The sequence below is a fragment of the Mustela nigripes genome, chromosome 6 (assembly GCF_022355385.1).
Source record: "Mustela nigripes isolate SB6536 chromosome 6, MUSNIG.SB6536, whole genome shotgun sequence".
Lineage (NCBI taxonomy): Eukaryota > Metazoa > Chordata > Mammalia > Carnivora > Mustelidae > Mustela > Mustela nigripes.
Genome location: NC_081562.1, coordinates 14426466 through 14452681, shown reverse-complemented (window position 1 = coordinate 14452681; position 26216 = coordinate 14426466). Strand labels below are relative to the sequence as shown.

At 41.4% G+C, this 26216-nt stretch overlaps 1 protein-coding gene across 1 annotated transcript; it reads left to right on the top strand.

Moving 5' to 3' along the window:
- The first annotated feature begins 1198 nt into the window (after positions 1-1198).
- On the top strand, positions 1199-25948 carry PWP1 (PWP1 homolog, endonuclein). Its single transcript, XM_059402167.1, has 15 exons — positions 1199-1399; positions 4135-4193; positions 4324-4508; positions 6695-6780; positions 6879-6975; positions 10754-10864; positions 11689-11819; positions 12415-12476; positions 18650-18746; positions 19409-19470; positions 20670-20781; positions 22710-22800; positions 22885-23006; positions 24220-24325; positions 25088-25948. The coding sequence occupies exons 1-15, from the start codon at positions 1328-1330 to the stop codon at positions 25195-25197; spliced, it is 1503 nt and encodes a 500-aa protein (XP_059258150.1). The 5' UTR covers positions 1199-1327; the 3' UTR covers positions 25198-25948.
- The last annotated feature ends 268 nt before the right edge of the window (positions 25949-26216 follow it).

Sequence of the window (26216 nt, the reverse complement as noted above, 5' to 3'; positions counted from 1 at the left end):
AGGCAAATACCCAAACAGAAGCCCGTTTCTTGCATTTCCACCCGCACACCTGACTGAGCCTAGCCTAGTGTTATTAAATCAGCCTCTACTAATAAATCATTTCATGTGCCCTCCTCTAAATATAGCACAGGTGCTTGCCTGTTCCAGTTATGATTGCTGCATTTTAAAAATGCATTTTAATGCCTTTTTAAATACCAAACTTAGTGGCTTGGTACTTAATGCCACCAAACTGCACGTTGAAAAATGATATAGGGGCGCCTGGATGGCTCAGTCCATTAACTGCCTTCTGCTCAGGTCATTATCCCAGGGTCCTGGGATCAAGTCCCGAACTGGGCTCTCTGCTAACTGGGGAGTCGGCTTCTCATTTGTCTCCCCCGCTCCATTCCTCCTCCCGCTCATGCTCTCTCTCCCTCTCTCAAATAAATGACAAATTTAAAAAACTAATAACAATGGTTAAAATGGTAAATTTTATACGTATTTTGTCATCTGAAAAATATTATGGGAGAATTAAAAAAAAAAAACAAAACCCGTAACGGTTTGAAACAGCCATTTAACGAAGATCACAGATTCTGGGGGGTGAGAATGTGAGGCAGGGCACAGTGGCGACAATTCATTCCTGCTCCATGGTGTCTGGGCCTGAGTCAGAGAGACTCAAAGGCGGGGGTGAATCGGTGTCTGGGTGCTGGCACCATCTAGAGCCCTTACATTTACATGCCGGGGCTGACCCCAAAACTTGGGACTGCCTACTGGAGCGCCCAAGCGTGGCCTCTTCCTATGTGCCCTTCTCGCAACATAGTGGCCTCGGGGTAGTCAAACTTTCTATTTTCATAGGCTCCGTGGAGCCCAACACAGCGCTTGAACTCCCTTGAAATGACAAAGCTATTTTGGAGAAAGCTTTAAAAGAAGAAAACCACAAACCGCTACCATTTGTCAGCGAAGTCTATGCAACTGCAGGCAAAATAAAGGTCTCTGACCCGTACAGTTCCAGTTTTATTTATTGCCTCCGTGAAGTCTGCAGAGACTGTCACAGGTGGGGCCGTCTGGAAAAGCCCATTCACATCAACCCACACAGCCCGGGCCACCCCAGCGTGGATTCCCCGCCCAGCCATTTCGGCTTCCAACCCTTTTCCCACCCCTTTCCCATCGGTCGCCCTGGGATGACGTCATAAGAAGGCGCGGAGGCGCAGAAATCAGCGTCTGCGCGTGCGCCGTGTGCAAGCAGCCGCCCCCAGGCTTGTCACAGAGCCTGGCGACCGCAGGGCGGCGGGGGTCTCAGTGCTGCTGCGGCCGAATCTGTAGCGTGAGGCGTCCTTGAGCTGAGAGGACCATGAACCGCAGTCGGCAGGTGACGTGCGTGGCCTGGGTCCGCTGCGGCGTGGCCAAAGAGACGCCAGACAAGGTAGGCCTGGCCGCTCGGAGGTAGGGGGCGCGGCCTCTTCGCGGCATCCTCGTCCAGGCCCGCCTAGAGAACCTGGACCCCCTCCACGCGGCCTGGGCCTGGCTGGTGTGACTGGCCGGGGTGAGGCCGGCTTTGGCCTGATTGTGGTGAGGGGCCCTCCGGCTCCGAGTCGGGGGCCGCGCCCCCTCACGGCCTCTTCCCAAGAGTCCAGCCCACCCGGGAATTGGCGAGCACGTGGGCCTGGCGGGCGGGAAGGGGGCGGGGTGCTGCTCTCAGTGGGGAATCTCTCAGCTTCTCACTGACAGCAGTGAGGGCTCACCCCCACTCTAGTGCGTTCTCAGGCATAGCGGGAAGAGGGAGCACGGGATAGTGGGAAACCACTTTCTACTCGTGTGCTGGGCATGCTGGCCAGGACGAGAGCTGTAGAGTAGAACAACGGGTGTGGAGACTGTGACGTCGTGAGGCTGGGCGCTGAATTGGGAATTTCTCGCAGTGATCCAAGTGAGATGTTGTGGCAGTGGGTGATGAGAGGTAAACCTGACACATTAAGAAGGAAAAAACCTGCAGAAGTTCGAAAATGAGTCAGTGGTAGAGGTGAAGATAATTTAAGTTGTTAAGCTGATATTTACTCAGTGCTTTTTGTGGGTTGGGCATTGTTCAGGGTCCAGGGGTAGGCATAAACAGGACAGAAGAATTCCCTGCCTTTATGGAGTTGACATGCACATATATGTGCGTGGGAGTAAATGCTAGGAATGGAAAGTGGGGGGGGGGGGGTGAATGTATTTGGGCCAGTGATGACAGAGATGGGAAAAGGGATAGGAATGTAAGTGGCTGGGAGGTGAGGTTAACAGGAATGAGGGCTTGGAAGGTTTAAATTCCACCAGGGGACAGACCGTGCTTGTTTTATTCACCAGTTTCTCCCGTGCTTGGCTCCAGTAGGTGCTCATTGCGTGTATATATATAGAGAGAGAAAGAATAAGGCCAGGAAATTATCTCAATAGAAATTATTGAAGGAGGTATTAGTTGTTATTAAAAAGGGACATGTAACCTTTTAAAGACTGTATGAGTTCCAGACTTGTCCACACACTGGAACCACTTGGGGAGCTTCAGAAGGTAGTGATGTCTGGGGCACCTCACTGGCTTCATTGGTGGAGCCTGGGCTCTTGATCACAGGGTCATGGGTTCAAGTGCCACACACCCGCCTGCCCCCATTGGGCCTGCAGCTTACTTAAAAAAAAAAAAAAAATACAGTGCCTGCGCCCCACTCCTGCATATTGTGATTTAATTGGTCTGGAGTGTGAGAAGATTCCCTCCCCCCACCACATGATTTTAATGGCAGACAAGTTAGGTAACCACTGCTTGAAGAGTTTGCGTTTATTCTACAAAATCAAAATAGGAAGAAGAGATTAAGTTTATTCTACAAAATCCCAGAAAAACTGAAATCAGTGAGAGTAATTAGAAAAATAAGTATCTTTTTTTTTTTTTTGAGATTTTATTTATTTATTTGACAGACAGAGATCACAAACAGGCAGAGAGAGGGGGAAGCAGGCTCCCTGCCGAGTAGAGATCCCAATGTGGGGCTCGATCCCAGGACCTTGAGATGATGACCTGAGCTGAAGGCAGAGGCTTAACCTAACCCACTGAGCCACCCAGGTGCCCCGAAAAATAAGTATCTTTAAAAAAAAATCTTTAACTTCAAAAGCCTTTAATTTCTGGAACAATGAATGTCTTCCCTCAGGAGGATTTCCATATTACTAGAGATGTTTAGTGCAAACTGAGTGATTGACTGAATCATCGTCTGTCATCAAGTATCCATCCCTATCAGGGGCTGAGCACTGAATTATGTGTGTAAACACAGAACAAGTTGTTTCTGTCTTCAGTGAGTTTACAGTTTTGCAATAATGGGATGTTTTAAAAGGTATTAAAGCATTGGTTAGATGAAAGAATGCCAGTTTTGAAATAAAGAGAATGACTCCAATGATCCTTTTGAACAGGATTTCCCAAGTGGAGAGTCTTAAAGGCAGCTGGAAAGGTTGGGGGGGGGGGGGGGCTGGGTGGCTCAGGAGGTTACACATCTGACTCTTGATTTTGGCTCAGGTCATGATCTCAGGGTCGTGAGATCAAGAGTCCTGTGTTGTCAGACTCCAGGGAGTCTGCCAAAAAAAAAAAAAAAGGAAGAAAGACAGAAAGATGCAACTGGAGTCTGGGGGCACTAGCGAAGGATGAGTTAGGGGTAATCAGTTCCGAGGTGATAGTTTTAGTCTCCAGAATGAATGACCTTTGCAAGGAAGTGACAGCGTGTGATTCATAATGAATCACAGTGAGAACCAGGAAGAGAGGAGGGGACCAAGGCTGGGGTAATTTATTTAGGAATACTCACAGGGGAAATGAGAAGTAGCCAAGAAGAAATCAGAATAGTTGAAAGAAAATGAGATGGACTGTCACAGAAGCCAGTTTATATAAGTTAGTCTTTTCTGAAAAGTCTGGGAAGAAGTAGACTGAGCAGCGTTTTTTTGTTTTTTGTTTTTTAACAGTTTCAGGTGGGAAATGGATTTAATAATTATAAAGACCTGTGAAAATCCCATTTATGGTAAATTTAGGGAGCCTGGATTGAAGTTTGATTCTTGATATTTTTTGAAGTTATATTTTACATTAGTTCTCAGACTTCTTTTTAACTCAGAGATTTATAAAGATTTCCTTAACTGTATGGTAACGGAATGTTTGCTCTCTTATAGGTAGAACTTAGTAAAGAAGAAGTAAAACGTCTCATTGCTGAAGCTAAGGAAAAATTACAGTAAGTTTAGGATTGTTGATGTCTAAAGTCAAGTCCAGATGAAATGTAAATTTCAAACATTGATGATGAAGTGGTCTTCTTGTCAGATGGTACCATTTGGGTGATTTCTCTTTTTTGTTCCTTGGCACAGAGAAGAAGGTGGCAGTGACGAAGAGGAGACAGGCGATCCTTCGGAAGATGGCATGCAGAGTGCACGTACCCAGGCACGACCAAGGGAGCCCCTGGAAGATGGCGACCCAGAGGACGACAGGACGCTGGATGATGATGAACTGGCTGAATACAACTTAGATAAATACGATGAGGAAGGTGACCCAGGTTAGAGTTCACTTACTTCTGGTTTTTAATCACAGGCTCAGTGTATTAGATCATGCTTCTGCTGTTTCAGAGCTTTTGTTGTCCTTTATATCGGTTAAATAATTGGCTCAAGTCTAAGGCAGTTAACATGCTTCCTAAACTAGTTGAAGAAATAAGCTAACCTACTAAACTAAGACGTAAAAAAGCATAGTATTGTATATTTTATTGCAAGTGATGGGTATGATCTGTAATTCAAGTTGGGGAATGGGCAAAGGGGAGTGAGAGATACAGGTCTCCAGTTACAGAATGAGTAAGTCTTGGGGATGAAAGCTACAGTGTAGGGAATATAGTCAGAGATGCTGTGATCGCACTCTGTGGTGACAGATGGTTGCTACACCTGTGAGCCTGGCATGAAGCATAAGTGATCAAGGTAAATCACTGCGTTGTACACTTGAAATTAATACTGTGTTTCAGCTGTACCCGAATGAAAAAAAAAATTTAATCTGTAACTTGTGTCTCTTTGCAATAATGAGAGAGGGGTTATTACCCCCATTTTACAAAGAAAACTGAGGCTTACAAAGATCATCTGACTTTGCCAGGGCCACACAGTCATGGACAGTGGAGCTGAGGGTTGAACATTCTCTTGCTGCAAAGCCTTTACTCTTAGAGTACACTTCATCAGGTGCAGAGAATAGTTTTTTCCATTGGACTCTTTGTGCACACCTAAACTTGTGACCATCCTGCTAGGACAGATACCATGGGAATACAGAGAAAGAAAGAGCTAACCCAGCCTGGAGAAATGGCATTCAGAAACAGCTTCTTGGGGCACCTGGGTGGTTCATTCAGTTAAGCATCTGACTTCAGCTCAAGTCATGAGCTCAGGGTCCTGGGATCATGCTCATGTTCTTTTTCTCCCTCTCAAATAAATAAATCAAATCTTTTTTTTTAATTGCTTCTTAATAATCTCCACACTGTGTGGATTATTGGCTGTCTTTCTTGTCTGGTTGAAATTCCCATCTTTGTTGTTAATCAAATGTTTAAGACAGATTAGTCCTGCCTCCTTAAAGTAGCTTTCCCTAACAATTAGAGTATATTTCTTTCCTGAGCTTTATGTTATTTGGGGTCTACTCTAGGTCACCCTTGCAGATATGCCATAAGAGAATTCTAATTTTGAGATAAGTTTAGTGAAAAAGGCATAATAGCATCTCTTTCAGAGTCATATAGTAAATTAGCACAGAAGCAGTTCCGAGAAATCTTGCAATATAATAACCAATTTAACTTTGTGAAACCCATCATTCTTTTTTTTTTTTTTTTTAAGATTTTATTTATTTATTTCACAGAGAGAGAGATCACAGGTAGTTAGGCAAGCAGAAAGAGTGGGTGGGGAAGCAGGCTCCCTGCTGAGCAGAGAGCCTGATGTGGGGCTCCATCCCAGGACCCCGAGGTCATGACCTGAGCCGAAGGCAGAGGCTTAACCCACTGAGCCACCCAGGTGCCCCAGCCCATCATTCTTTTTATTTGATTTGACCAGGCAACCCTTATTCTATATCAATTCCGGTGTCTTAGGATAGTTTTATCTCTTTTTAAAAGTAAGTACACTTTTCTTTTTTCTTTTTTTTTTTTTTTAATAGGAGTGGGGAGGGACAGAGGGAGAAAGAATCTTAAGCAGGCTCCATGTCCAGCATGGAGCCCGACTCAGGGCTTGATCTCAACCCTGAGATCACAAACTGAGCTGAAATCAAGAGTCAGACATTTAACTGACCAAGCCATCTGAGCAGAGTGCTAGTATTTTCTAAGAGAGAGCTTTACAGTTTAATTTTATTGGAACATTGTGAAGACCAAGACTATCAGGTATGCATTCCAAAGTCAAATATAAATGTTTTTTGGGTTTTTTTTAAAGATTTATTCATTAGAGAGCATATGTGTTGAGGGGAGATGGAGAATCTTAAGCAGACCCCACTGAGGACGGAACCCGATACAGATCCTGAGGTCATGACCTGTGCTGAAACCTAGAGTCAGACACATAACTGACTGTGCCACCCATGCCCCCCTAAAATTGGCTTTTAAATTCCTATTTATTATCCAGTATTTCCTTTCCCACCTGTGGATGATCCAGTTAGTTATGAAACAGATAGTTGGAGCTAAGATGGGATAACTTAGGAAAATGCTTTTGTCGAAATGACTGTTCAATTTATGAATTCTTACAGATACTGAAACTCTTGGTGAATCTTTCTTGGGTCTTACAGTCTATGGAAGTAATGATCAAGATCCTTATGTTACTCTGAAAGATACGGTAAATATTTATGTGGCTTTTCTAATTATGCTTCTTAAGTGTTTGGAAAACCTTACCAAATATCTGCTTCTAGTTAACGACTTATTCTCTCCACTTAGGAGCAATATGAACGTGAAGATTTCTTGATCAAGCCCAGTGACAATCTGATAGTTTGTGGCAGAGCTGAACAAGACCAGTGCAATTTAGAGGTCCACGGTAAGTGGCGGGCAGCCCTTGGGGAAAGGTTCTCTAAGATGAAAGTAATCACTATAATAGCTACTATTGTGAATTTTCAGGCACAGTTCCTGGTGGATCTCATTTAAGTTACATGGTTAATTATATATATACAGTTCATAGATACGCTGGTCATTGTGCTTGGGCATGTGTGGTCTGGTATGTGGCTCGTACATGACTTATTTATGGAAATGGGTCTCCTGGTGTGTGTGTGTGCGTGCAGGTTTAGTATTTTTTTGAACATTTTTGCCAGTTTTTCATTCTCCCTCTCTCCCCATTGGAGAAAACCTAGAAGTAAAGCCATATAAAAATACAGGAAACAATTACAGTCCTGTTACCGAGAGGTAACTTGTTGCCCTGGCTTTTTACTCCAGTCTCTTTTCTGTGTACTTTTTCTTTACATGGTGAAGATTATACTCAAGAGGCAGGTTTTTATTCTGCTTTTTTCCACAGTCTTTTCACATATTTCCCCTGCATTTCTTCACAAAAACTCAATGCAAGGGCTTCCATTCCTCCAGTCTCCTTTCCCAGTTCAACGAATATTTGCACCACAGCCGGAGGTGAATGCTTTGAATCTGAAGTGGGCACTGATTCGAATTTTTCTTTTTCATTTGGATTTTTAAATCAGATGTATTTAATGTCAATATTTATTATGTCAACAAACATTAATTGAATAACTGTTTTCTAAAAAAAAATAGACCTTCAGGACGTCTGCAGTATTCTGCCTCTAGATTTTCCCTTCTGTTTTTCTTGTCCCTTCTCCTGTGCACATCCTCAGACATGTCTGTCCTTACTCAACAATCTTCTAATCATCTGTCTTTAAAATTTGCAGCTTTAAAGATATTAAGCTAAGGCCTTTTGCTATAGAAGCACAGTTGCATAGCTTGAAAATTAAAATCTTTATGTTTATTTTTTTTTTTTTTTTTTTTTACATCTTCTAGGTTACTTTGTCACTTACTCCATTTTGTAGCTTGGATTTTTGGAAATCCTCACAATCCTTAAGACTGCCTTCAGGAAGTCTGTGGATTAGGCCATTTTAATCCCATGGCCCATTGTGGATCTATTTATAAAATGAAAAGGCTTTAAATAGCAGAAACCTTAGTGCAAAGTTATTCTTCTAAAGATCTTTGAACTTTTTACATATTTCAAATAAAAACCATGTGGCAAAATTTTTAAAAATCCAATTCTAGGGGCACCTAGGTGGCTCAGTAGGTTAGGCTTCTGCCTTCGGCTTGGGTCATGATCTCGGGGTCCTGGGATGGAGCCCCGCATTGGGCTCTCTGCTCCGCAGGGAGCCTGCTGCCCCCCGCCCCCCCGCCGCCTGCCTCTCTGCCTACTTGTGATTTCTCTCTCTCTGTGTCAAATAAATAAATAAAATCTTTACCAAAAAAAAAAAAAAAACTCCAGGGGTGCCTGAGTGGCTCAATGAATTAAGCCTAAAGTTCTAATTTCAAAAATCGAAACTCAGTTTGACATTGATTTTTGTACATTTTCCTTTGAGAGCTTACTGGAGTCATTCCTTTGTATTTAGTGAGTATCGGAGAGGGGTTAAGAAGTTAAAGCAGTGGTAGTCCTACTTCCTTAGTCTAATCGACATCATTAAAGAGATACTTGGATCTGGTGAATGGTGTGGATCTCCAAATTATTTAGCATATCTCTAGGCAAGAATAAATTCAAAATTGCATTTAAAAGCTGATCTGAATGTTGATTTGACATGGATAAAAGGAGATTATTTTACAGCTTCATCATTATATTTATCTAAAATGTTAGCTGAGTACTTGGACCACAGTTGAGGTTCTCGCAGGACCACAAGTTTTCCATTTTAAACATTCGTCGTGAAGTGATAGGATAGAACGTGACTTGGAATCTGCCGATCCAGGATCTAACCCAGATGCAGAGGTTTGAGGAATTTTTTAAAAGTTTTTATTTAAATTCCAGTTAGTGAACATACAGTGTAATACTGGTTTCGGGTGTACACTACAGTGATTCGGCACCTCCATGCGTCACCGGGTCTCATCACAGCAAGTGCCCTCCTTCATCCCCAACACCAGTTGCTCCCAGCACCCGCCCACCTCCATCCTGGTGACCATTAGTTCTCCACAGTTAAGAGTCTGTTTCTTGGTTTACAGTCTCTCTCTCTTTATTCCTGTTGCTTGTTTTGTTTCTTAAATTCCACATGTAAGTGAAATCATATGGTATTTGTCTTTCTCTGACTTATTTCATTTAGTGTGATACTCTCTAGCTTTATCCATATCCTTGCAAATGGCAAGATTTCATTCTTCTTTATGGCTGAATAATATTCCTCCGTGTGTGTGTGTGTGTGTGTGTGTGTGTGTGTGTACACACACACTCCACATCTTTATCCATTCATCAGTCAATGGACATTTGGGCTCTTTCCATAATTTGATTGTTGTAGATAATGTATAAATATAAATATCGGGGTCCATGTACCCCTTTACATTAGTACTTTTGTATTCTTTGGGTAAATACCTACTAGTGTGATGGCTGGATTGTAGGGTAGTTCTGTTTTTAACTCTCTGAGGAACCCCTGTATTGTTTTCTAGACTGGCTGCACCGGTTTACATCTCCACAGGCAGGGGTAGAGGAGGGTCCCCTTTCTCTACATCCTTGCCAACATCTACTGTTTTTTGTGTGGTTGGTTTTAGCCATTCTGACAGGTGCGAAGTGGTCTCTCCTTGTAGTTTTGATTTATATTTCCCTGATCAATGATGTGGAGCATCGTTGCATGTGTCTGTTGGCCATCTGTAGGTCTTCTTTGTAAAAGTGTCTGTTCATGTCTTCTGTCCATTTTTTAATTGGATTAGTTATTTTTTGGTGTTGAGTTTTATAGGTTCTGGATACTAACCCTTCATTAGATATGTCATTTGCAAATATCTGCTCCCATTCTGTAGGTTGCCATTTAGTTTTGTTGATTGTTTCGTTCTCTGTGCAGAAGATTCTAGTTTTGATGTAGCTTCTACGTAGTTTATTTTTGTTTCCCTTGCCTCAGAGAACATACATAGAAAGTGGTCTGAGGAATTTCTTTAAAAATTCTTAGTCTCTCTTAACTTTGCTTCTTTCTAATAAAAAGCATATTGAGGGGGCAGATTTCTGATTGTTTGGGCTCGGTTTCATCAGTGTTTCATTGCATAATTTTTGAAAGACTTCTTAGTCATTGATTTTAACAATATCTTTGCTCCTTAACATTATAACTCTGAATGATAAGAGCCAGTTGTTTTAGTTGTCATATTCCGAAAGTGTTCTCAAAAGCTTTATTTACATTGTTGATCTTTAAATACTAAAGCAGTAATTCTTGACAAGCATTTAGATTTCTAAATGTGAGTTCTTTCTTTCCAGTTCTATTTTTTTATTTATTCTTATAGCCAGATAGACCTTTAAAAGATAATAATCAAATGCTCCCTATGGATCCCTTATGAACATTTGTTTTCTGTAGTGGGTGGACTGGAGTATAGGACTGTTCTAACCAGTGCATCTGCCGATGGGGGGGTTCAGGCAAATGTCAGTTCCTTGCCCCTGTTCCTGTTCCTTTGGAGCACACCAGGTGATAGGAATATATGAGACCTGCAGAATTTTGCTGAGCGGTAACAACTTGGGAGGCTCCTTTTGATGCCATCAGATGTGACTCGCTTTAAGCACATGGGCTTCTGTAGGTTTAACAGGGAGAGTGTGTCCTTTTCAGTGGGATGTGATTTCTTACTCTGACACAATAAAGTCTCGTCCCAATGTTTTATATTTTCAGTTTATAATCAGGAAGAAGATTCCTTTTATGTGCATCATGATATACTGCTGTCTGCATACCCTCTAAGTGTGGAATGGCTGAATTTTGATCCCAGTCCAGATGATTCTACAGGTAATTAGAAAAGCTAAGATGGCTCAGGGGTTCCTAGCCCTGTATGTTATTTCTAGCCACATAAGTTATGTATTCTCTATGAATGTTCTCAGAATTGTTGATTTTTAAATGAAATTGTTATTTTATGAAGTTACATTGTTAGTTCTTAAAACACAATCACGTAATTGTTTTGAGTCTGTGTGTCTTCAGACGTCAGATAACTGCTATTGCTGTAGGCAGAAGAACAGGCTAACAGCATTAGGAGCTGCAAAATGGTGTGAAGTAAACCCAATAGAAAGTAGCATGGCCCAAGAGTTTGGTGGCATGACCTTTCTTAGAAAACTTCAAGTAAAACCAGACTGAAGAGAGAAGTAAGTAGGTTCTTGTGTTAGTTGCTGTCGCCCCAGCCACACCCTGCTAGTTGCCGCATCCTGCTTCTTAAGAAAGGTCAAATCTGGTCCTGCTCAACCTCACGTCTCGTTTGCCAAGCTTATTCACCTTCATGATCTGATTCAGTCCCTGTTTTCACAACACGGGTGAAGGTGGAAGATGAGTTTTGTTCTTAGAACCTAAGTAGGGACCCTGGGGTCAAAAGACTGAGCCCTTTTTATTCAAATTATGGTCCAAGGGCCAGCAGCACAGTACAGTACACCTGGGAGCTGGTCAGAGTGCTTATGCAGGGGCACACCCCAGCCCTTCTGAAATGGAATATGCATTTGAATATTCAGGTGACAACACATGCATGTGAAAGTTTGAGAGAAAGTGCTCTAAGAAATCACTCAACCCACGGTGCAATATTTTTCATTAGAAATGTTTCAAATCCAATACCTCACTTCCTCCTGTAGGAAATTATATTGCTGTGGGAAACATGACCCCCGTTATTGAAGTGTGGGACCTTGACATAGTGGACTCTTTAGAACCAGTCTTCACTCTTGGAAGTAAGCTATCGAAAAAGAAGAAAAAGAAAGGGAAGAAGGTAAACAAGTCAATAATTAAACTCTCACGACAGAGAAGTTTACTGGTGGGGTGGAGTCAGGAGAGCATACAGTTAGTATTTCAGTTAGACGCTTTGGCAGAACAGGACAGATATTGTCCATAGTTGGGGTTTCAAAAGGCCCATCCAGGGAAGCACGGATCTCTGATTGCACCCATTGCTATGTTACTCATCCTTCCCCAAACCACTTACTCTCGGGTTTGACCCTTTTGGTATAGTAACTATTCACACTCCTATGCTTCTTGGAATTTTTGAAAGAATTCTGTTTAGCCTTTAGTATGTTGAATTCTAAATATCAATGTATTAGTTCCTGCCGCTTTTAAAACTTAACTTTGGGGTGGGGGGGTGGTTATTTGTAGAACTCTACCACCTAGATTAAGAACTGCTATAGCTTGTCTTCTGTAAGGAGTATTTATCCCGGATCCCTAAAGTAACAGGAAGGCAAGGTGTTTCTTTAGGTCTTCAGCTTGAAAGCAAGTTTGCTGAAGATCAAACAGCAAGATTTAAAGAATCTTTCAAATTAAGGTCAATTACAGGGGTCACTTTAATACAAAAAGTAATGAAACAATTATTACAGAGTTCCTCCGCGGAGGGGCATACCGACGCTGTCCTGGACCTTTCCTGGAATAAGCTGATCAGGTAAAAAAGAAATAACATTTGGAGGGTTGTTAGAGACTGTAACCACCGTCATCTTAACTCATGCCTACCCCTGTCTCCACGTCATGTGTTGGGGTCTCTGTGTCTTCCTTCCCTTTCCTGCAGTGTATGCCGCTTGAAGGCAAGGGCTTTGCCGTCTGTGTCCTCGTAGCCCACACATCACCTGCCAGCTCCAAGGTCTGTAGGGGCTCGGGCTCATTACAGACTTGGTGACCAAGCGCCCTCCCAGCAGCACTGGGGGAAAAGCTGCTTCAATGCCAGTGGTGCCAAATTGTGTTTCTTTTCATGGGAAACATTTCCCTCATTTCGTTTAGTTTGCACAAAATCTCATCCAAATTTTTTTCAGCTAATTTTTTTTTTTTTAAAGATTTTATTTATTTATTTGAGAGAGAGACAGTGAGAGAGAGCATGAGCAAGGAGAAGGTCAGAGAGCGAAGCAGACTCCCCATGGAGCTGGGAGCCTGATGCGGGACTCGATCCCGGGACTCCAGGATCATGATCCGAGCCGAAGGCAGTTGTCCAACCAACTGAGCCACGCAGGCGTCCCTTTTCAGCTGATTTAATTGTGATAAAATATATGTAATATTTACCACTTGAACTATTTTTTTTAAAGATTTTTTTATTTTATTTATTTGACAGAGAGAGATCACAAGTAGGTTGAGAGGCAGAGAGCTGAACAGAGAGCCTGATGTGGGGCTCGATCCCAGGACCCTGAGATCATGACCTGAGCCAAATGCAGAGGCTTTAACCCACTGAGCCACCCAGGTGCCCCTACTTGAACTATTTTTAAATGTATAGTTCAGTGGACGTTGTTGTGCAATGTCCAACTCCAGAGCTTTTGTCATTTTCCAAAATTGAAAGCATGTATCCATTAAACAACAACTCTCCATCCTTGGCACCCCCAGGCCCTAGTAACCTTTGTGTCTCTGTAAAGTCAACTCTTGGAGTTACCTTAGAAATGTAGAATTGTATAGTATCGGCCCTTTGGTGACTGGCTTATTTCACTTAGCACGACGTCCTCCATGTTGTCACATGTGGCAAGATTGCCTTTCTCTTTAAGGCTGAATGACATTGCATTGTTCGGATCACCCACATTTTGTTTTTCCATCTGTCGAGGAACACTTAGGTCGCTCCTACCTCCTGGCTGTTGTGAGCGGTGCTGCGGTTACACACATTGATGTAAATAACGTTAGTGTACAAATATCCGAGCTTTCAGTTCTTACGAGTGTCTCCCCGAAAGTGAAATTGCTGCTTCGTGTGGCAGTTCTGTGTTTACCATTTTGTGGAGCACTTTTCAGGTGCCTGTTGGCCCATTTGTGTTTATCTTCGGAGAAATGTCTTTTGAAGACCTTTGCACATTTTGAATCGAGTTTTTTGGTTTTTCACTGAGTTTTAGATCTTTATATAGTCCGGATACAATCTCTCCTCAGATATGTGATTTGCAAACATCTCCCCCATCTGATGGATCCCCTTTAACTCTTGGGATAGTGTCCTTTGACGCACAGTTCTTAATTTTGATGTAGTCAATTTATTTTTACTTTTGTTGCCTGTGCGTTTAGTGTTCTATCCAAGAAATCTTTGCCAGATCCTTGTCATGAGGTTCTTCCCTTGAGAGTTTTATAGTCTTAGCTCCTACATTTAGGTGTTTGGATCCATTCTGAGTTAAGTGTTGCGCACAGTCGAAGGTAAGAGTTCCACTTCCTTCTTTTGCATGTGTCGTCTGCATATTCTTTATACTCCTCTTTAAACAGCAGTTACCCCAGAAGGCCATTTTCCTAATAGCATGGTTGGTTTGAGGGGCTTCTAAGGCAAGGAAGATGAGCATCAGGTTGAGCTTACTTGAGGCGTAAGAACAAGCGGGGTCACCCGAGACCCATTTTCCCAACCTCTCTGTTACACGGGATCCTTTGTAATTGTGAGCGCGGGGAGGAGGGGCCCAGAGTGCTGGCTCACCGACGAGAGCCTGTCTTCCTGTTTGCGCTCACACCTCTTCAGAGTTAGAACCATTTGGTGAGGGGCACCTGGCTGGCTCATTCGGTAGCGTTTGCGACTCTTGATCTCAGGGTTGTGAGTTCAAGCCCCACATTGGGTGTAGAGATTACTTAAAAATAAAATCTTTTAAAAAAATAAGTAAAGGTTAAATTCCTGGTCTCTAATCTCCTTAAGATTGAGTCACATCTGGAGCAAGGGCCCAAGAATCTGTTGTGTTGTTTTGTTTTTTAAAAATTTCCCCAGGTTTTATCTGAATTGGGCCCGTTCTTAACTAATGGGCAGACAAATAAGAGATCGGAATGAGTGTGCCCTGCTTTTAGGAACCCAGTTGTTAATAAATCTGACCTGTCACGGTAATTATGTATACTAAATTCTTACATATAGTAGCTGTTAATTTGAGTAACTGAGTTTGTTCTGGCAGAACAGTTCCTCATCACTTCCGGCTGATCCAGCAGTGCCTTTGCCCAACCACAGCTCCCGAGCTCCGTGCAGACGCTGCCAGCACCAGTACCCCTGCCGCACCCTGTCTGCACTCACACCTTCGTGACTGCAGGGCCACCCGTGTCTTTGCTCCTTAACTCCTCTACTTTCTCCATCTTATTACAGACCTTGGTTCTCCTTTCCCCTTTCTTTACTGAAAAGGTACACGAGTGCTTTTAAATACTTGCCATACATGCCCTGGTGCACAGAAAAGTTTGGGATCGTGAAGAATAACATATTGATGTTGTTCCTAGTTGGGGAAATAAAATGCTCCCGGGACCAACATGCATGTTCTCTGCTCATTCATACTCTTATTGTTGTACTCTTCTTGGGAGTACAGCATTCGGGAGTTTGAGGGGCTGGTAATTTATTTTTAAGCCTGATACACTAAGAATTTTAATATGAAAGGAATCTCAAGTGTTGGGAGAAGGACTAGGATGAAAAATGTACTGTAAAATTTTAACTTTTTGCTGTTGGCAGGCATTGAATATAAACAAAATATTGGGAATTTAAGTAACATTAAATCTTTGACCTGCCAAGGACTTAAAACATTAATGACTTGTATATGGAACTTAATGGTAGAAATTTGAAATTCATTGATTAGAATCAAATAATATACATGATCCTCTTAAGAGACCCTGCCTGTGTCACTGAAATGTGAGTTATAAAACAGAAAGCAGTTTGTATAATGGAAGTATTTCTTGAGGAAATAATGCTCCAGAAATAAACCCATCAACATTTTATTTTAATAGCATATTGATTTTCTAGACAAATATTATGATCACTAATGACTTAATTCTGTGTCAGCCATTTCAAATCAGATAGTGAAGAATGAGGTTCCAGGAATATCTGTTTTTTTTTGTTTTTGTTTTTGTTTTTTTTTTTGTTTTTTTAAAGATTTCATTTATTTATTTGAAAGAGAGAAATTACAAGTACACTGAGAGGCAGGCAGAGAGAGAGAGAGAAGGAAGCAGGCTCCCCGCTGAGCAGAGAGCCCGATGCGGGACTCGATCCCAGGACCCTGAGATCATGACCCGAGCCGAAGGCAGCGGCTCAACCCACTGAGCCACCCAGGCGCCCCCAGGAATATCTGTTTTTACAAAGAGGAAAGACAGGCAGCTAACATTAATCAGGGACCTACTGTCTTCTGGTCACTCAGCCATGTACTTGAGTAGTAACCCTTTGAAGTTGGCTGTAGCATTCTCATCGGCAGGCAAGGAAGTGAGACTGACTTCTAAGACTTACGATTAGTAAATGGCAGCACCACCAGGAACCCCTTTTCAAGTTTTCTGGGCTCTGAGGCCTGTGTTCTCCTGTAGAATGACATTATTATCACTTGATCCCTAAGAGGTAGGTAAATTGTTTTTTCTTATTAATAGCATTTAATGTCTTTTTTTTTTTTTTTTAAGATTTTCTTTATTTGTCAGAGAGAGAGAGAGAGCAAAGGCAGACAGAATAGCAGGCAGAGGCAGGGGGAGAAGCAGGCTCCCTGCCAAGCAAGGAGCCCGATGTAGGACTCGATCCCAGGATGCTGGGATCATGACCCGAGCTGAAGGCAGCCGCTTAACTAACTGAGCCACCCAGGCGTCCCATGCCCTTTTCTAGTTTAAAAAAATCGAGATATAAAATTACATATCATGAAATTCAGTCTTTAACGTGTATAGTTCAGTGACTTGGGGTGTATTCCCAAAATTGTACACCTATCTCCACTGTCTAATTCCAAAACATTTTCATCAGTCCAAAAAAGAAATCTGTACTATAAACAGTCATTCCTCCTCCTCCTGTGCTTCCAGCCCCAGTCAGCCACTAATCTTCTTTCTGTCTCTCTGGATTTGACTGTCTGGACATTCCTTCTTAGAAAAGGAATCATAAAATATGTGGCCTTCTGTGTCTGGATTCTGTCACTTTTGTATAATGTTTTCAAGGTCCATCCTGTTGGAGCATTAATTAGTACATCGTTCCTTTTTAATTGATTGAATGCTTGTATGACATTTCATGTATCTATTCACCAGTTAATAGACATTTTGTTTGTGATTGTTTTTTGCCTATTATGAATAATGCTACTGTAAATATTAGTGGACAGATTTTTGCACAGACCTGTTTTTCTTTTCTAGGATCTATCCCTAAGGAGTGGAATTTCTAGGCCATATGGTAGTGTCTGTACCATTTCCATTCCCACCAGCATGGTAGCTGATTTTTCTGTTTTGCTAACAGTTACTATTGTTTGTCTTTTTCGTTATACCTGTCCTGTGAGTATGTAGTGGTATCCCATATTCTCATTTTCATTTCCCTAATGAACAACTTTTCACATGCTCATTTGCTATTTATAGATCTTCTTTAGAGAAATGTCCATTCATATTCTTTGCCCATCTTCTGATTAGATTATCTTTTTATTATTTGAGAGTTCTTTATATATTCTAGAATCAAGTCCTTTATCAGATATGACTTACAACTAATTTTCTCCCATTCCGTGGTCTTTTCACTTTCTTGATCTCATTTACAATACAAAAGGTTTTCATGTTGGTGATGTCCATTTCATTTATGTCTTTTGTTTCTAAGGCTTTTCTTGTCATACCTAAGATATCATTGCCTAACCCAGGGTCACAAAGATTTATACCTGTTTTCTTCTGAGAGTTTAATAGTTTTAGCTCTTACATTAGTAGGTCCATTGATCTATTTTGAGGTCGTATGAGATAGAGGTCTAACTTCATTCTTTTACATGAGGATATCCAATTGTCCCTGAGCCATTTGTTGATAATACTTTTCTTTTCCCCAGTGAACAGTGAATAATCTTAACATCTTTGTCAGAAACAAATGACCATAAATTTAAGGATTTACTTATTCTTCATTCTATTTTGTTAACTGGTATGTCTGTCCTTAAGCCAGTACGACATTGTTTGGATTATTGTGGCTTCTCAGTCCATTTTGAAATCCATACTGTGTACTTTTCAGCTTTGCTCTCTTTTCCAAGATTATTTTGGCTGTTCTGAGTCCTTTACATTTCCCTATGAACTTTTTTTTAAAGATGTATTTATTTTAGAGAAAGTACATGCAAGTGGGTGGGACAGAGGGAGGAAAATAAATCCCAAGCAGACTCACACCAAGTGCAGAGTCTGATGAGGGGCTGCTCGATCCCATGACCCATGAGATCACAACCTGAGCTAAAACCATGTGTTGGATATGCAACCAGCTGAGCCACCCAGGCACCCCTCCATATGAATTTAAAACCAGCTTGTCCATTCTTTGAAAAAAAAAAAAAAAAGTCTGCAGGGATTTTGAAAGGGATTGGCCAAATCCATAGATCAGTCTGTAAATAGCAGTATTTCTGTCTTAACAACATTAAATCAGGGTGCCTGGGTGACTCAGTTGGTGGAGCATGCAACTCTTCATCCTCAGGGCCATGAGTTTGAGCCCCGCATTGGGTGTAGAGATTACTTAAATAAGTAGATAAATCTTTTTTAAAAAAAGTCTTCCAATCCATGAACATGGGATATCTTTCCTTTCATTCTGATACTCTTTCTTCCAACAATCTTTTGTAGCTTTCAATATGTAAACTTTAAATGCTTTTGTTAAATTTATTCTTAAGTATCTTATTCTTTTGGATGTCATTGAAAATGGAATTCTTAAATTTCGTGCTCTTGACTTTAAAACCAATCACCTGATTTGTCTCCTCCCTTTCTCAGAAACGTGCTGGCAAGTGCATCAGCTGACAACACTGTAATTCTGTGGGATATGTCCTTAGGGAAGCCAGCAGCTAGCCTTGCTGTACACACAGACAAGGTATGGTGATTGAGTGGATAAAAGGGAGTCTAAAAAGTATGGGACAAATGTTGGCTACAATAATCCCAAACATACATGACTTTCTGTGAATTATAAAGTGCTTTGACATGCTATCTTATTGGACCCTCACAGAGCCCAGTATGATAGTTAGAATTACTCATCTTAGAGCTCCAACTGCGGAGATGGATGAAGTGACTGGAAACATTAGTAATTTGTAGCATGTTTACAGAGACCCATAAAGAGACAGGGCTGTCAATCACCAGATGAGGTTAAAGGATTTAACAGATCTGTTGTTGCAGAACTCAGAGGTCAGATGTCCTAGCGTGCAGTCGGGGACTTCAGAATAGGTCAGAATATGTAGAGTTGCCCAGTAAGTTTGACTGCTCGCTCTTTTGTTCTCAGTATATTTAACATTTGAGGGATGTAAGTATTCTGTCAAACACAACTTGAGAAATCCTGCATTGTCTTTAAAGTATCTGCTTTTATTTGAAAATGTTTGTCCTTTTGATTATGTAGTACATTTGTTTCTCTAAATACTACTAAATTTCAAAGGGAAAAATTTATAGAAACACTGCCAAATTGATTTTCTGGATTTAAGTACTCAGCAGTTTTACCAAAACCAAACAAACATAGATCTGTTTATTTATGTTTTCTCCTATTAGGTCCAGACTTTGCAGTTTCATCCATTTGAAGCACAGACTCTGATTTCTGGATCCTATGATAAGTAAGAAAACACTGCAGGAATTATTGCTGCTGTTTTGAATCTTCTAATTCAGAAAGTATGACTTGATGCTCAGACTACAATACTGAGTGTTTAAATTTGCAGTGATACTCACTTGTCCCTTTCAACTCTGGTCCTTTCAGTCTCTAAGGGAATGTTGTTCTCTTGTAATAATGTAGTTCCTAACTAGCAACTGCTTTGATTTTTAGAGGGCATAGGAGTTTGCCATTGCTACAAAGCAGGCTGTCCAAAATTCAGTGACTTAGAGTAGACATACAATAGACATGTATTTCTTATGCCACTGCAAGATTGAGCTAATCTGGGCTAGGTTCAACTGGTAGATCTTGGCTTATTTTGGTGGGGCGATGGAGATTGGGCTCTCCTTGTTTCATATCCTCGGGACCAGTGGGCTAGCCCCCGCATGTTCTCATGGTGAGGTCAGACGCTTCAGCAGAGATACCAACGCCTCTTTAGACCTAGGCTCAGAACTAGTATACTTCTGGCTTACTTTCTAGGCGGAAAGAGATAACATGGAGTGGGGAACAGAGTGCATTTGTGGCAGAATTCCTATAACCCCGACAGAGAGTGTGGCTGGAGGGGGAAGGGAGGAATTAGACCCACTGCAGTCCCTCACAGGGGTTTTCCAGTCATGCGTGTGCACCTTTTTGCGGATTGGGTCTGAAGGTGGGAGAGAGAGCCAGTAGAAGCAGAAACCAACTTGCAATCTTTATTTTGATTCCTTCTCTTTTGAAGAGTAATAGTTATATTTTTTAGTTCGGATTCATTCAGAATTATAAAGTCTATCCACTGGCTTCCCCAGCACGGTAACCTGCTTATAGAGTAAATGTGGTTAAGACATGAATTATCTGGCTCTGAGCACTGCTGGGAACAGGAAAATTCAAAGTTGTCCTAGTCTTTTGGAAATAGAGAGGATTCATCTTGTGAGTGGATGGCTGAGCCTGGAGACGGTCAAGTCTGCTGTGATATCCAGAGCCACCAGTGCCTTCAAGTGACAGATCCAGAGTCTACCAGCTAGTGAAAATCAACTCCTCTTTTCTTCTTTATTTTAGAACCTTAAAACAGGCTTTATATAATTGGATCTTGAGTTCACAGTGTTGTTTTGTTACCATTTCATTATAAATAAATATAAAACATATAGACGAATTGAACTCTTAAAACCGTAACTTTGCCTGTCTGTCCAGGTCAGTGGCTTTGTATGACTGCCGAAGTCCAGATGAAAGCCATCGAATGTGGCGATTCAGCGGGCAGATTGAGAGAGTGACTTGGAATCACTTTTCACCTTGTCATTTTTTGGTAAAGCTACATACTGTTTTGCTTATCTAGGTTACTAATGACTTCTCTAATTCCACTGTAGAGAGAATCTTTCTCTGGTGGAGGTTTGTTTGTTTTGGGGCGGGGAGGGTTGGGGTTTGTTTTTTGGTTTTTTGGGTTTAAGTCTCCACGCCCAGTATGGGCCTTGAACTCCCAACCCTGACATGGAGAGTCACATGCTCTACCAACTGAGCCAGCCAATCGCCTTGCTTTTTCTGTATTAATACTGTGGAATAGTTAGATTTTAGGGTTAAAAAAAACTCTTAACAATAATGGGGCAGCCACAGATGGTTAACATGTAAATGATTTTGCTAATTTCCAGCCATTTCAAAGTGCCACATTTTAGTTCCTGATTTTGATCATATTATTAGTGTGTTTCTTTGAAATATTAAGCATACCTAATCTATATTTTTTAATAGTTAATTTCATCCAAGAAGATGATTTTATTTAAATTAAATGGAGCTTCAGTGATGAGAATGCTAGCCTGTTTAATATAGCAGTCTCCCAGATAGGAAAAAGTATTAAGTTCTTGGTTTAAGTATCCTTAATATGTATAGGATAACAGTTTTCTGTGTAGCATCCAAAGATTCTGCAGACCTTTCAATCCATGGAGAAATAAAACCCAAGCTTTCATCCAGAAGATTAAAGAAACTGTGGTACATCCATAAATTTCCTAATTTTCCTAAAGTAAAATATGTAGTACTTTATGAATGAGAGAAAGAAATGCTTTCTTAAAATCAGTGGATAGTTTCTTGGTTTTTTTTTTTTAAGATTTTATTTGTTTATTTGACAGATAGAGATCACAAGTAGACAGAGAGGCAGGCAGAGAGAGAGGGAGGGAAGCCGGCTCCCCGCTGAGCAGAGAGCCCGATGCGGGACTCGATCCCAGGACCCTGAGATCATGACCCGAGCCGAAGGCAGCAGCTTAACCCACTGAGCCACCCAGGCGCCCATCGGTGGATAGTTTTATTAAGGTTCCTGAAACATTGATTCTGAGCACATGTAGTCTCCCTCTGCTCAGAGGCACATTGCTGTTCCCAGCTGTGTCGCCTGAAGCCAGATTCCCTTTTATGGTTATCAGGAGTGAAGTGCCAGTGGTATTTGAATGTTGTGTTGTAATTTGGCTCTCAGCACTGAAGCACACATAATTTCTGAGGTTATTCGCTAACAAGTTTTCATTGGTACTAAAATCACAGATATTTAGGAAAATGGAAAGTGATTACAATTAAATGGTTTGCCTCCTTCACGCCAGGCTCCCGTGATGAGCCCTCTGTCCTCTTGTCCTCTTCGCGGCCCAGCCATTAAGACTTCTCACTTGTTCCTTTTTCCCCTCGTTTCCTGCCGTGGCTGTTGCCCTCAGCTGGCACACAGGCCAAGCCTCTCTCCTATCCTAGACTAGGTCTGTCTCTTGGCTCCTTCTTTTCTCCCCTTTCTTGGGAGTGTAACAATCCACCGTAATCTGCCTCCCTTACTCATGAAGCCTCGCTGCCAAATGTTGACCTTTGTTGCTTTCTTCAGAAGCGCTATTTCTTTGCTCCCCTGACGACCTATATTATACCCTCTCTCTCTGGTTCCCTCTGCCTGTACTGTAAAGGCTGTGCTTCCCAGGCCTCTGTTCCCTTGGACGTGACCTCAGCTAGCCCATCTCTCAGCCTCGCCCGCACCACCACCAAAGCTTCATCCTCATGCCCACTGCGTGGTACACGCACCAGCTGCATTAATCCATGCAGGGACAAATCCCGCTTATACCCCAGGAAATTTTTCGTGGGTTTTTTGTTTTTTGTTTGTTTGTTTGTTTTAAATAAGCTCCTCAGGTAAATAGCTGGTTTCTACTATAATTTACACTGCTTACCCATTGCTAAATTTTCTTGCCATGTAGCATGACCTTGACTGTCTTTTCCTCTTTCCAGGCCAGTACGGATGACGGCTTTGTGTATAATTTGGATGCACGTTCAGATAAGCCAATTTTTACACTTAATGCACACAATGATGAAATTTCCGGTGAGCCCAAATAGTGTTTCATTTCTATTAACTTACGATGAAGTAAATCTACATTTCAGAGGCTGAACTAATCTCTTCCTTTAGGTCTTGATCTAAGTAGTCAAATCAAGGGCTGTCTTGTGACAGCATCAGCAGACAAGTATGTGAAGATCTGGGACATATTAGGAGACAGGCCAAGTCTGGTTCACTCTAGGGACATGAAAATGGTAAGAATTTATCTGGGCATCTTCCTTTTCAGCTTTTTTGTTTGTTTCTGACCTGTATTGTCTTTCCCTAGGAATCACTGCATTAAAGAATATGGGTTTGCTGGGAGGTTCATTTTGAGCTTAGTCAAACTTGGTGGGAGGTTTGTGAGTCATTAAGATCCTCTAAAATTGTCCTTATCTGGTTCCTTTCCTAACAGACACAATGAACAGTTGTTTGGGAAGAAGGATGGAAAGAGATTTTCTAGGACTTGAGGAGAATGGCCATGGTTTTCTTTTTTTAACTCCAAATTGGGGCCCATCCCAGGAAAGCTTGGACCTTTAGGGCACTGTAGCTGTTAGGGTCAGTTTATCTATCACTACATCTTTGCATAACTAGTTTTGACTACACCGAAATGGATTACTATGTAGTAGCAAAAAATTTAGAAATAACCAGAATTCATTTAGCAAATATTTATTGAGCACCTACTATATGTCAGGCACTGAGTTAGTATAATTGTAGATACAGAACACTGTGCATCTGTTTGTATAAATATTTGTGGGGAAAGTAAGTTACAGATGCAATTATATAGTACTATCTCCCACTTATATTTAAATGCTTAAATGTTTATGTTTTGGAATAAGATTTTAAATTTAAACAGTATTATCTTACTGATTTTTATACTTTGTGTTTGTTTTCTATAATGCATATGTATTAGTAATAAGCATAAAAAAAATTCAGAAGTTAAAAAAATGATTTAATGGTGACCTACAGTAACATCATTGCTTAAAAAGGGAAATAAAAGGGGCGCCTGGGTGGCTCAGTGGGTTAAAGCCTCTGCCTTCGGCTCAGGTCATGATCCCAGGGTCCTGGGATCGAGCCCCACATCGGGCTGTCCGCTCCGCAGAGAGCCTGCTTCCTCCTTGCTCTCTCTTTCTCTGCCTGCCTCTCTGCCTACTTGTGATCTCTGTCTGTCAAATAAATAAATAAAATCTTTAAAAAAAAAAAAAGGGGAAATAAAAGCTTCTGGGAAAACTGAGATTAGAGACCTCAGTAGTCAGAGTGCATACATCCTCACAGAATGGCCATCGTGCTGAACTTACATGGCTTTGTCTTGTAAGACTCTGCAAGAGACGTAAGAGATACTGGTGAGTTGGTTCAAATATATGTAGATAGGAGCAGGGGTTTACATTGGGGCTTTCTGGAAGGACTGACCATCTGTTTTCCTCTTCCTAGGGAGTTCTGTTCTGTTCTTCCTGTTGCCCTGATTTGCCATTTATTTATGCCTTTGGAGGTCAGAAAGAAGGGCTTCGGGTCTGGGATATAAGCACTGTCTCATCAGGTAAGAATTTTAATTCCCTTTTTCTAAACGAGAAAAATGTGTGGCTTGAATACAATAAGTAGATCTGGTGTTCATCCTGTAATGTAGTCCGCTTGGGGAAATAGACAAGATCACATGTAATTTGGAGATGTTCATGTTCACAAATTTGTCTTCACAATTTAAATGTAGATTATTTTTTAAATACTTGACAAAATTTGAATTTATGGGAAAGCTGGAAGGAAATATAACATGGTTTCTAAGAACAGCCCTCCCCTTCCCAGTGTGAATAATCCACCTTTTCTCAACTACTTCCCCCAAAATCCAGCTTTCCTTAAGGGACCCCTCTTCTCCGAAGACTTCAGGAGAACCTGGTTGCTTATTTATTACCTTGAGGTTGTCTGGCTTGTCCTGTACACACAGAAGATGTAGCTCTTCTGATCCCTCAGTCTTCCTTGTAGAAAAAGGGTTTTAAATCCAAAAAAGTTTTCTGCTGGTTAATGAAAGAAAATAGTCACTTTATCAAGGTGGATTAAAACCAGGACAAGGCAAAGTAAGTTAAATAGCAGACCAATTTAAAACACGGTTAACTTCATTCAGAATGTTAATCTGGACTTCTCTGTTGGTTATTTCATTTCCCGTTGATAAGGTGTTAAATATAGTTTCATAAAACTTCCACACTAGGGCAGAGAACCATCCTTGTTCATTTCTGCGTCTCTGTATTTTATATCATAGGTTCTTAATTTTCTGACCTGGTAACTTCTTAACTGTTTATTTGTGTTTTAGTAAATGAAGCATTTGGAAGACGAGAGAGGCTTGTGCTTGGCCATACGAGAAGTTCATCTATTAGTGGCCCTTTTGGGAGCAGGAGCTCAGACACACCAATGGAGTCTTAATGCAGAGCAAAAAACTTCCTGGTTTTTATTACCTTAACTCAGATTTAAAAACCTGGCCGAGAAATCTCCACGTGTAGCTACAGCCATGTAGTGACTGAAACACATTTCATTTCTTGCTGCCAGACATTCCTCTGCAGCTATGGCGGCAGCACAAACAGGGCTGGTCTTCGTGCTTTGCCTTTTCAGTGTGTGGAGTTTAGGGATCCTGCTGCATTTCTGGAAGAGGATAATAAAGAGGTTTTTAAAAAATAATTCCTAAAATATGCCATATGTCATAAGTAACCTATAGGTTTGTAAAATAGGTAATAATTTATGGAATTTTAGAAGAAAATCTTCTGATTTTTTTTTTTTTTTTAAGATTTTATTTATCAGAGAGGGAGAGCAAGCACAGGCAGACAGAATGGCAGGCAGGGGCAGAGGGAGAAGCAGGCTCCCCGCTGAGCAAGGGGCCCGATGTGGGACTCGATCCCAGGACGCCGGGATCATGACCTGAGCCGAAGGCAGCAGCTTAACCAACTGAGCCACCCAGGCATCCCGAAAATCTTCTGATCTTAAACGATGGATAAACCCAGGCCTTGAAAGGTTGTGACTTGGCCAAGATTGCACAGTAGCCATAAACACGGGCAGGTGCCCCAGGAATTGCTCTTTACTGACTTGACTCTTTTCCAGCTAATGTTCATGATTTTAGAAATGTCCTCAGTGCTACTTGTAAAGTTCAGTGACTAAATTAAAGGTGAAATTTCTCTTTTCCCCCAGCATAGTATTCACTGTTATCAAAGAAAAAGAGGTATTACATTATGATAAAGATGTCAGTCCAACAAGAGGATAGAACATTCATAAATATCATAGGAGCACCTAAACACATAAAGCAAATATTAACAGACATAAAGGGAGAAACAGCAATACAGTAATTGTAGCAGACTTTAATACCCCACTTTCATCAAGAAATAGACCATTCAGACAGAAAACCAATATGGAAACATTGGCCTTACAGACATATACACAGCATTCCTTCTGAA

Coding starts and splice junctions, on each gene's coding strand:
- PWP1 (XM_059402167.1), top strand. CDS start 1,328: ATGAACCGCAGTCGGCAGGTGACGTGCGTGGCCTGGGTCCGCTGCGGC. Junction 11,820..12,414: donor AGAAAAAGAAAGGGAAGAAG/GTAAACAAGTCA, acceptor CAATTATTACAG/AGTTCCTCCGCGGAGGGGCA. Junction 12,477..18,649: donor TCCTGGAATAAGCTGATCAG/GTAAAAAAGAAA, acceptor TCCCTTTCTCAG/AAACGTGCTGGCAAGTGCAT.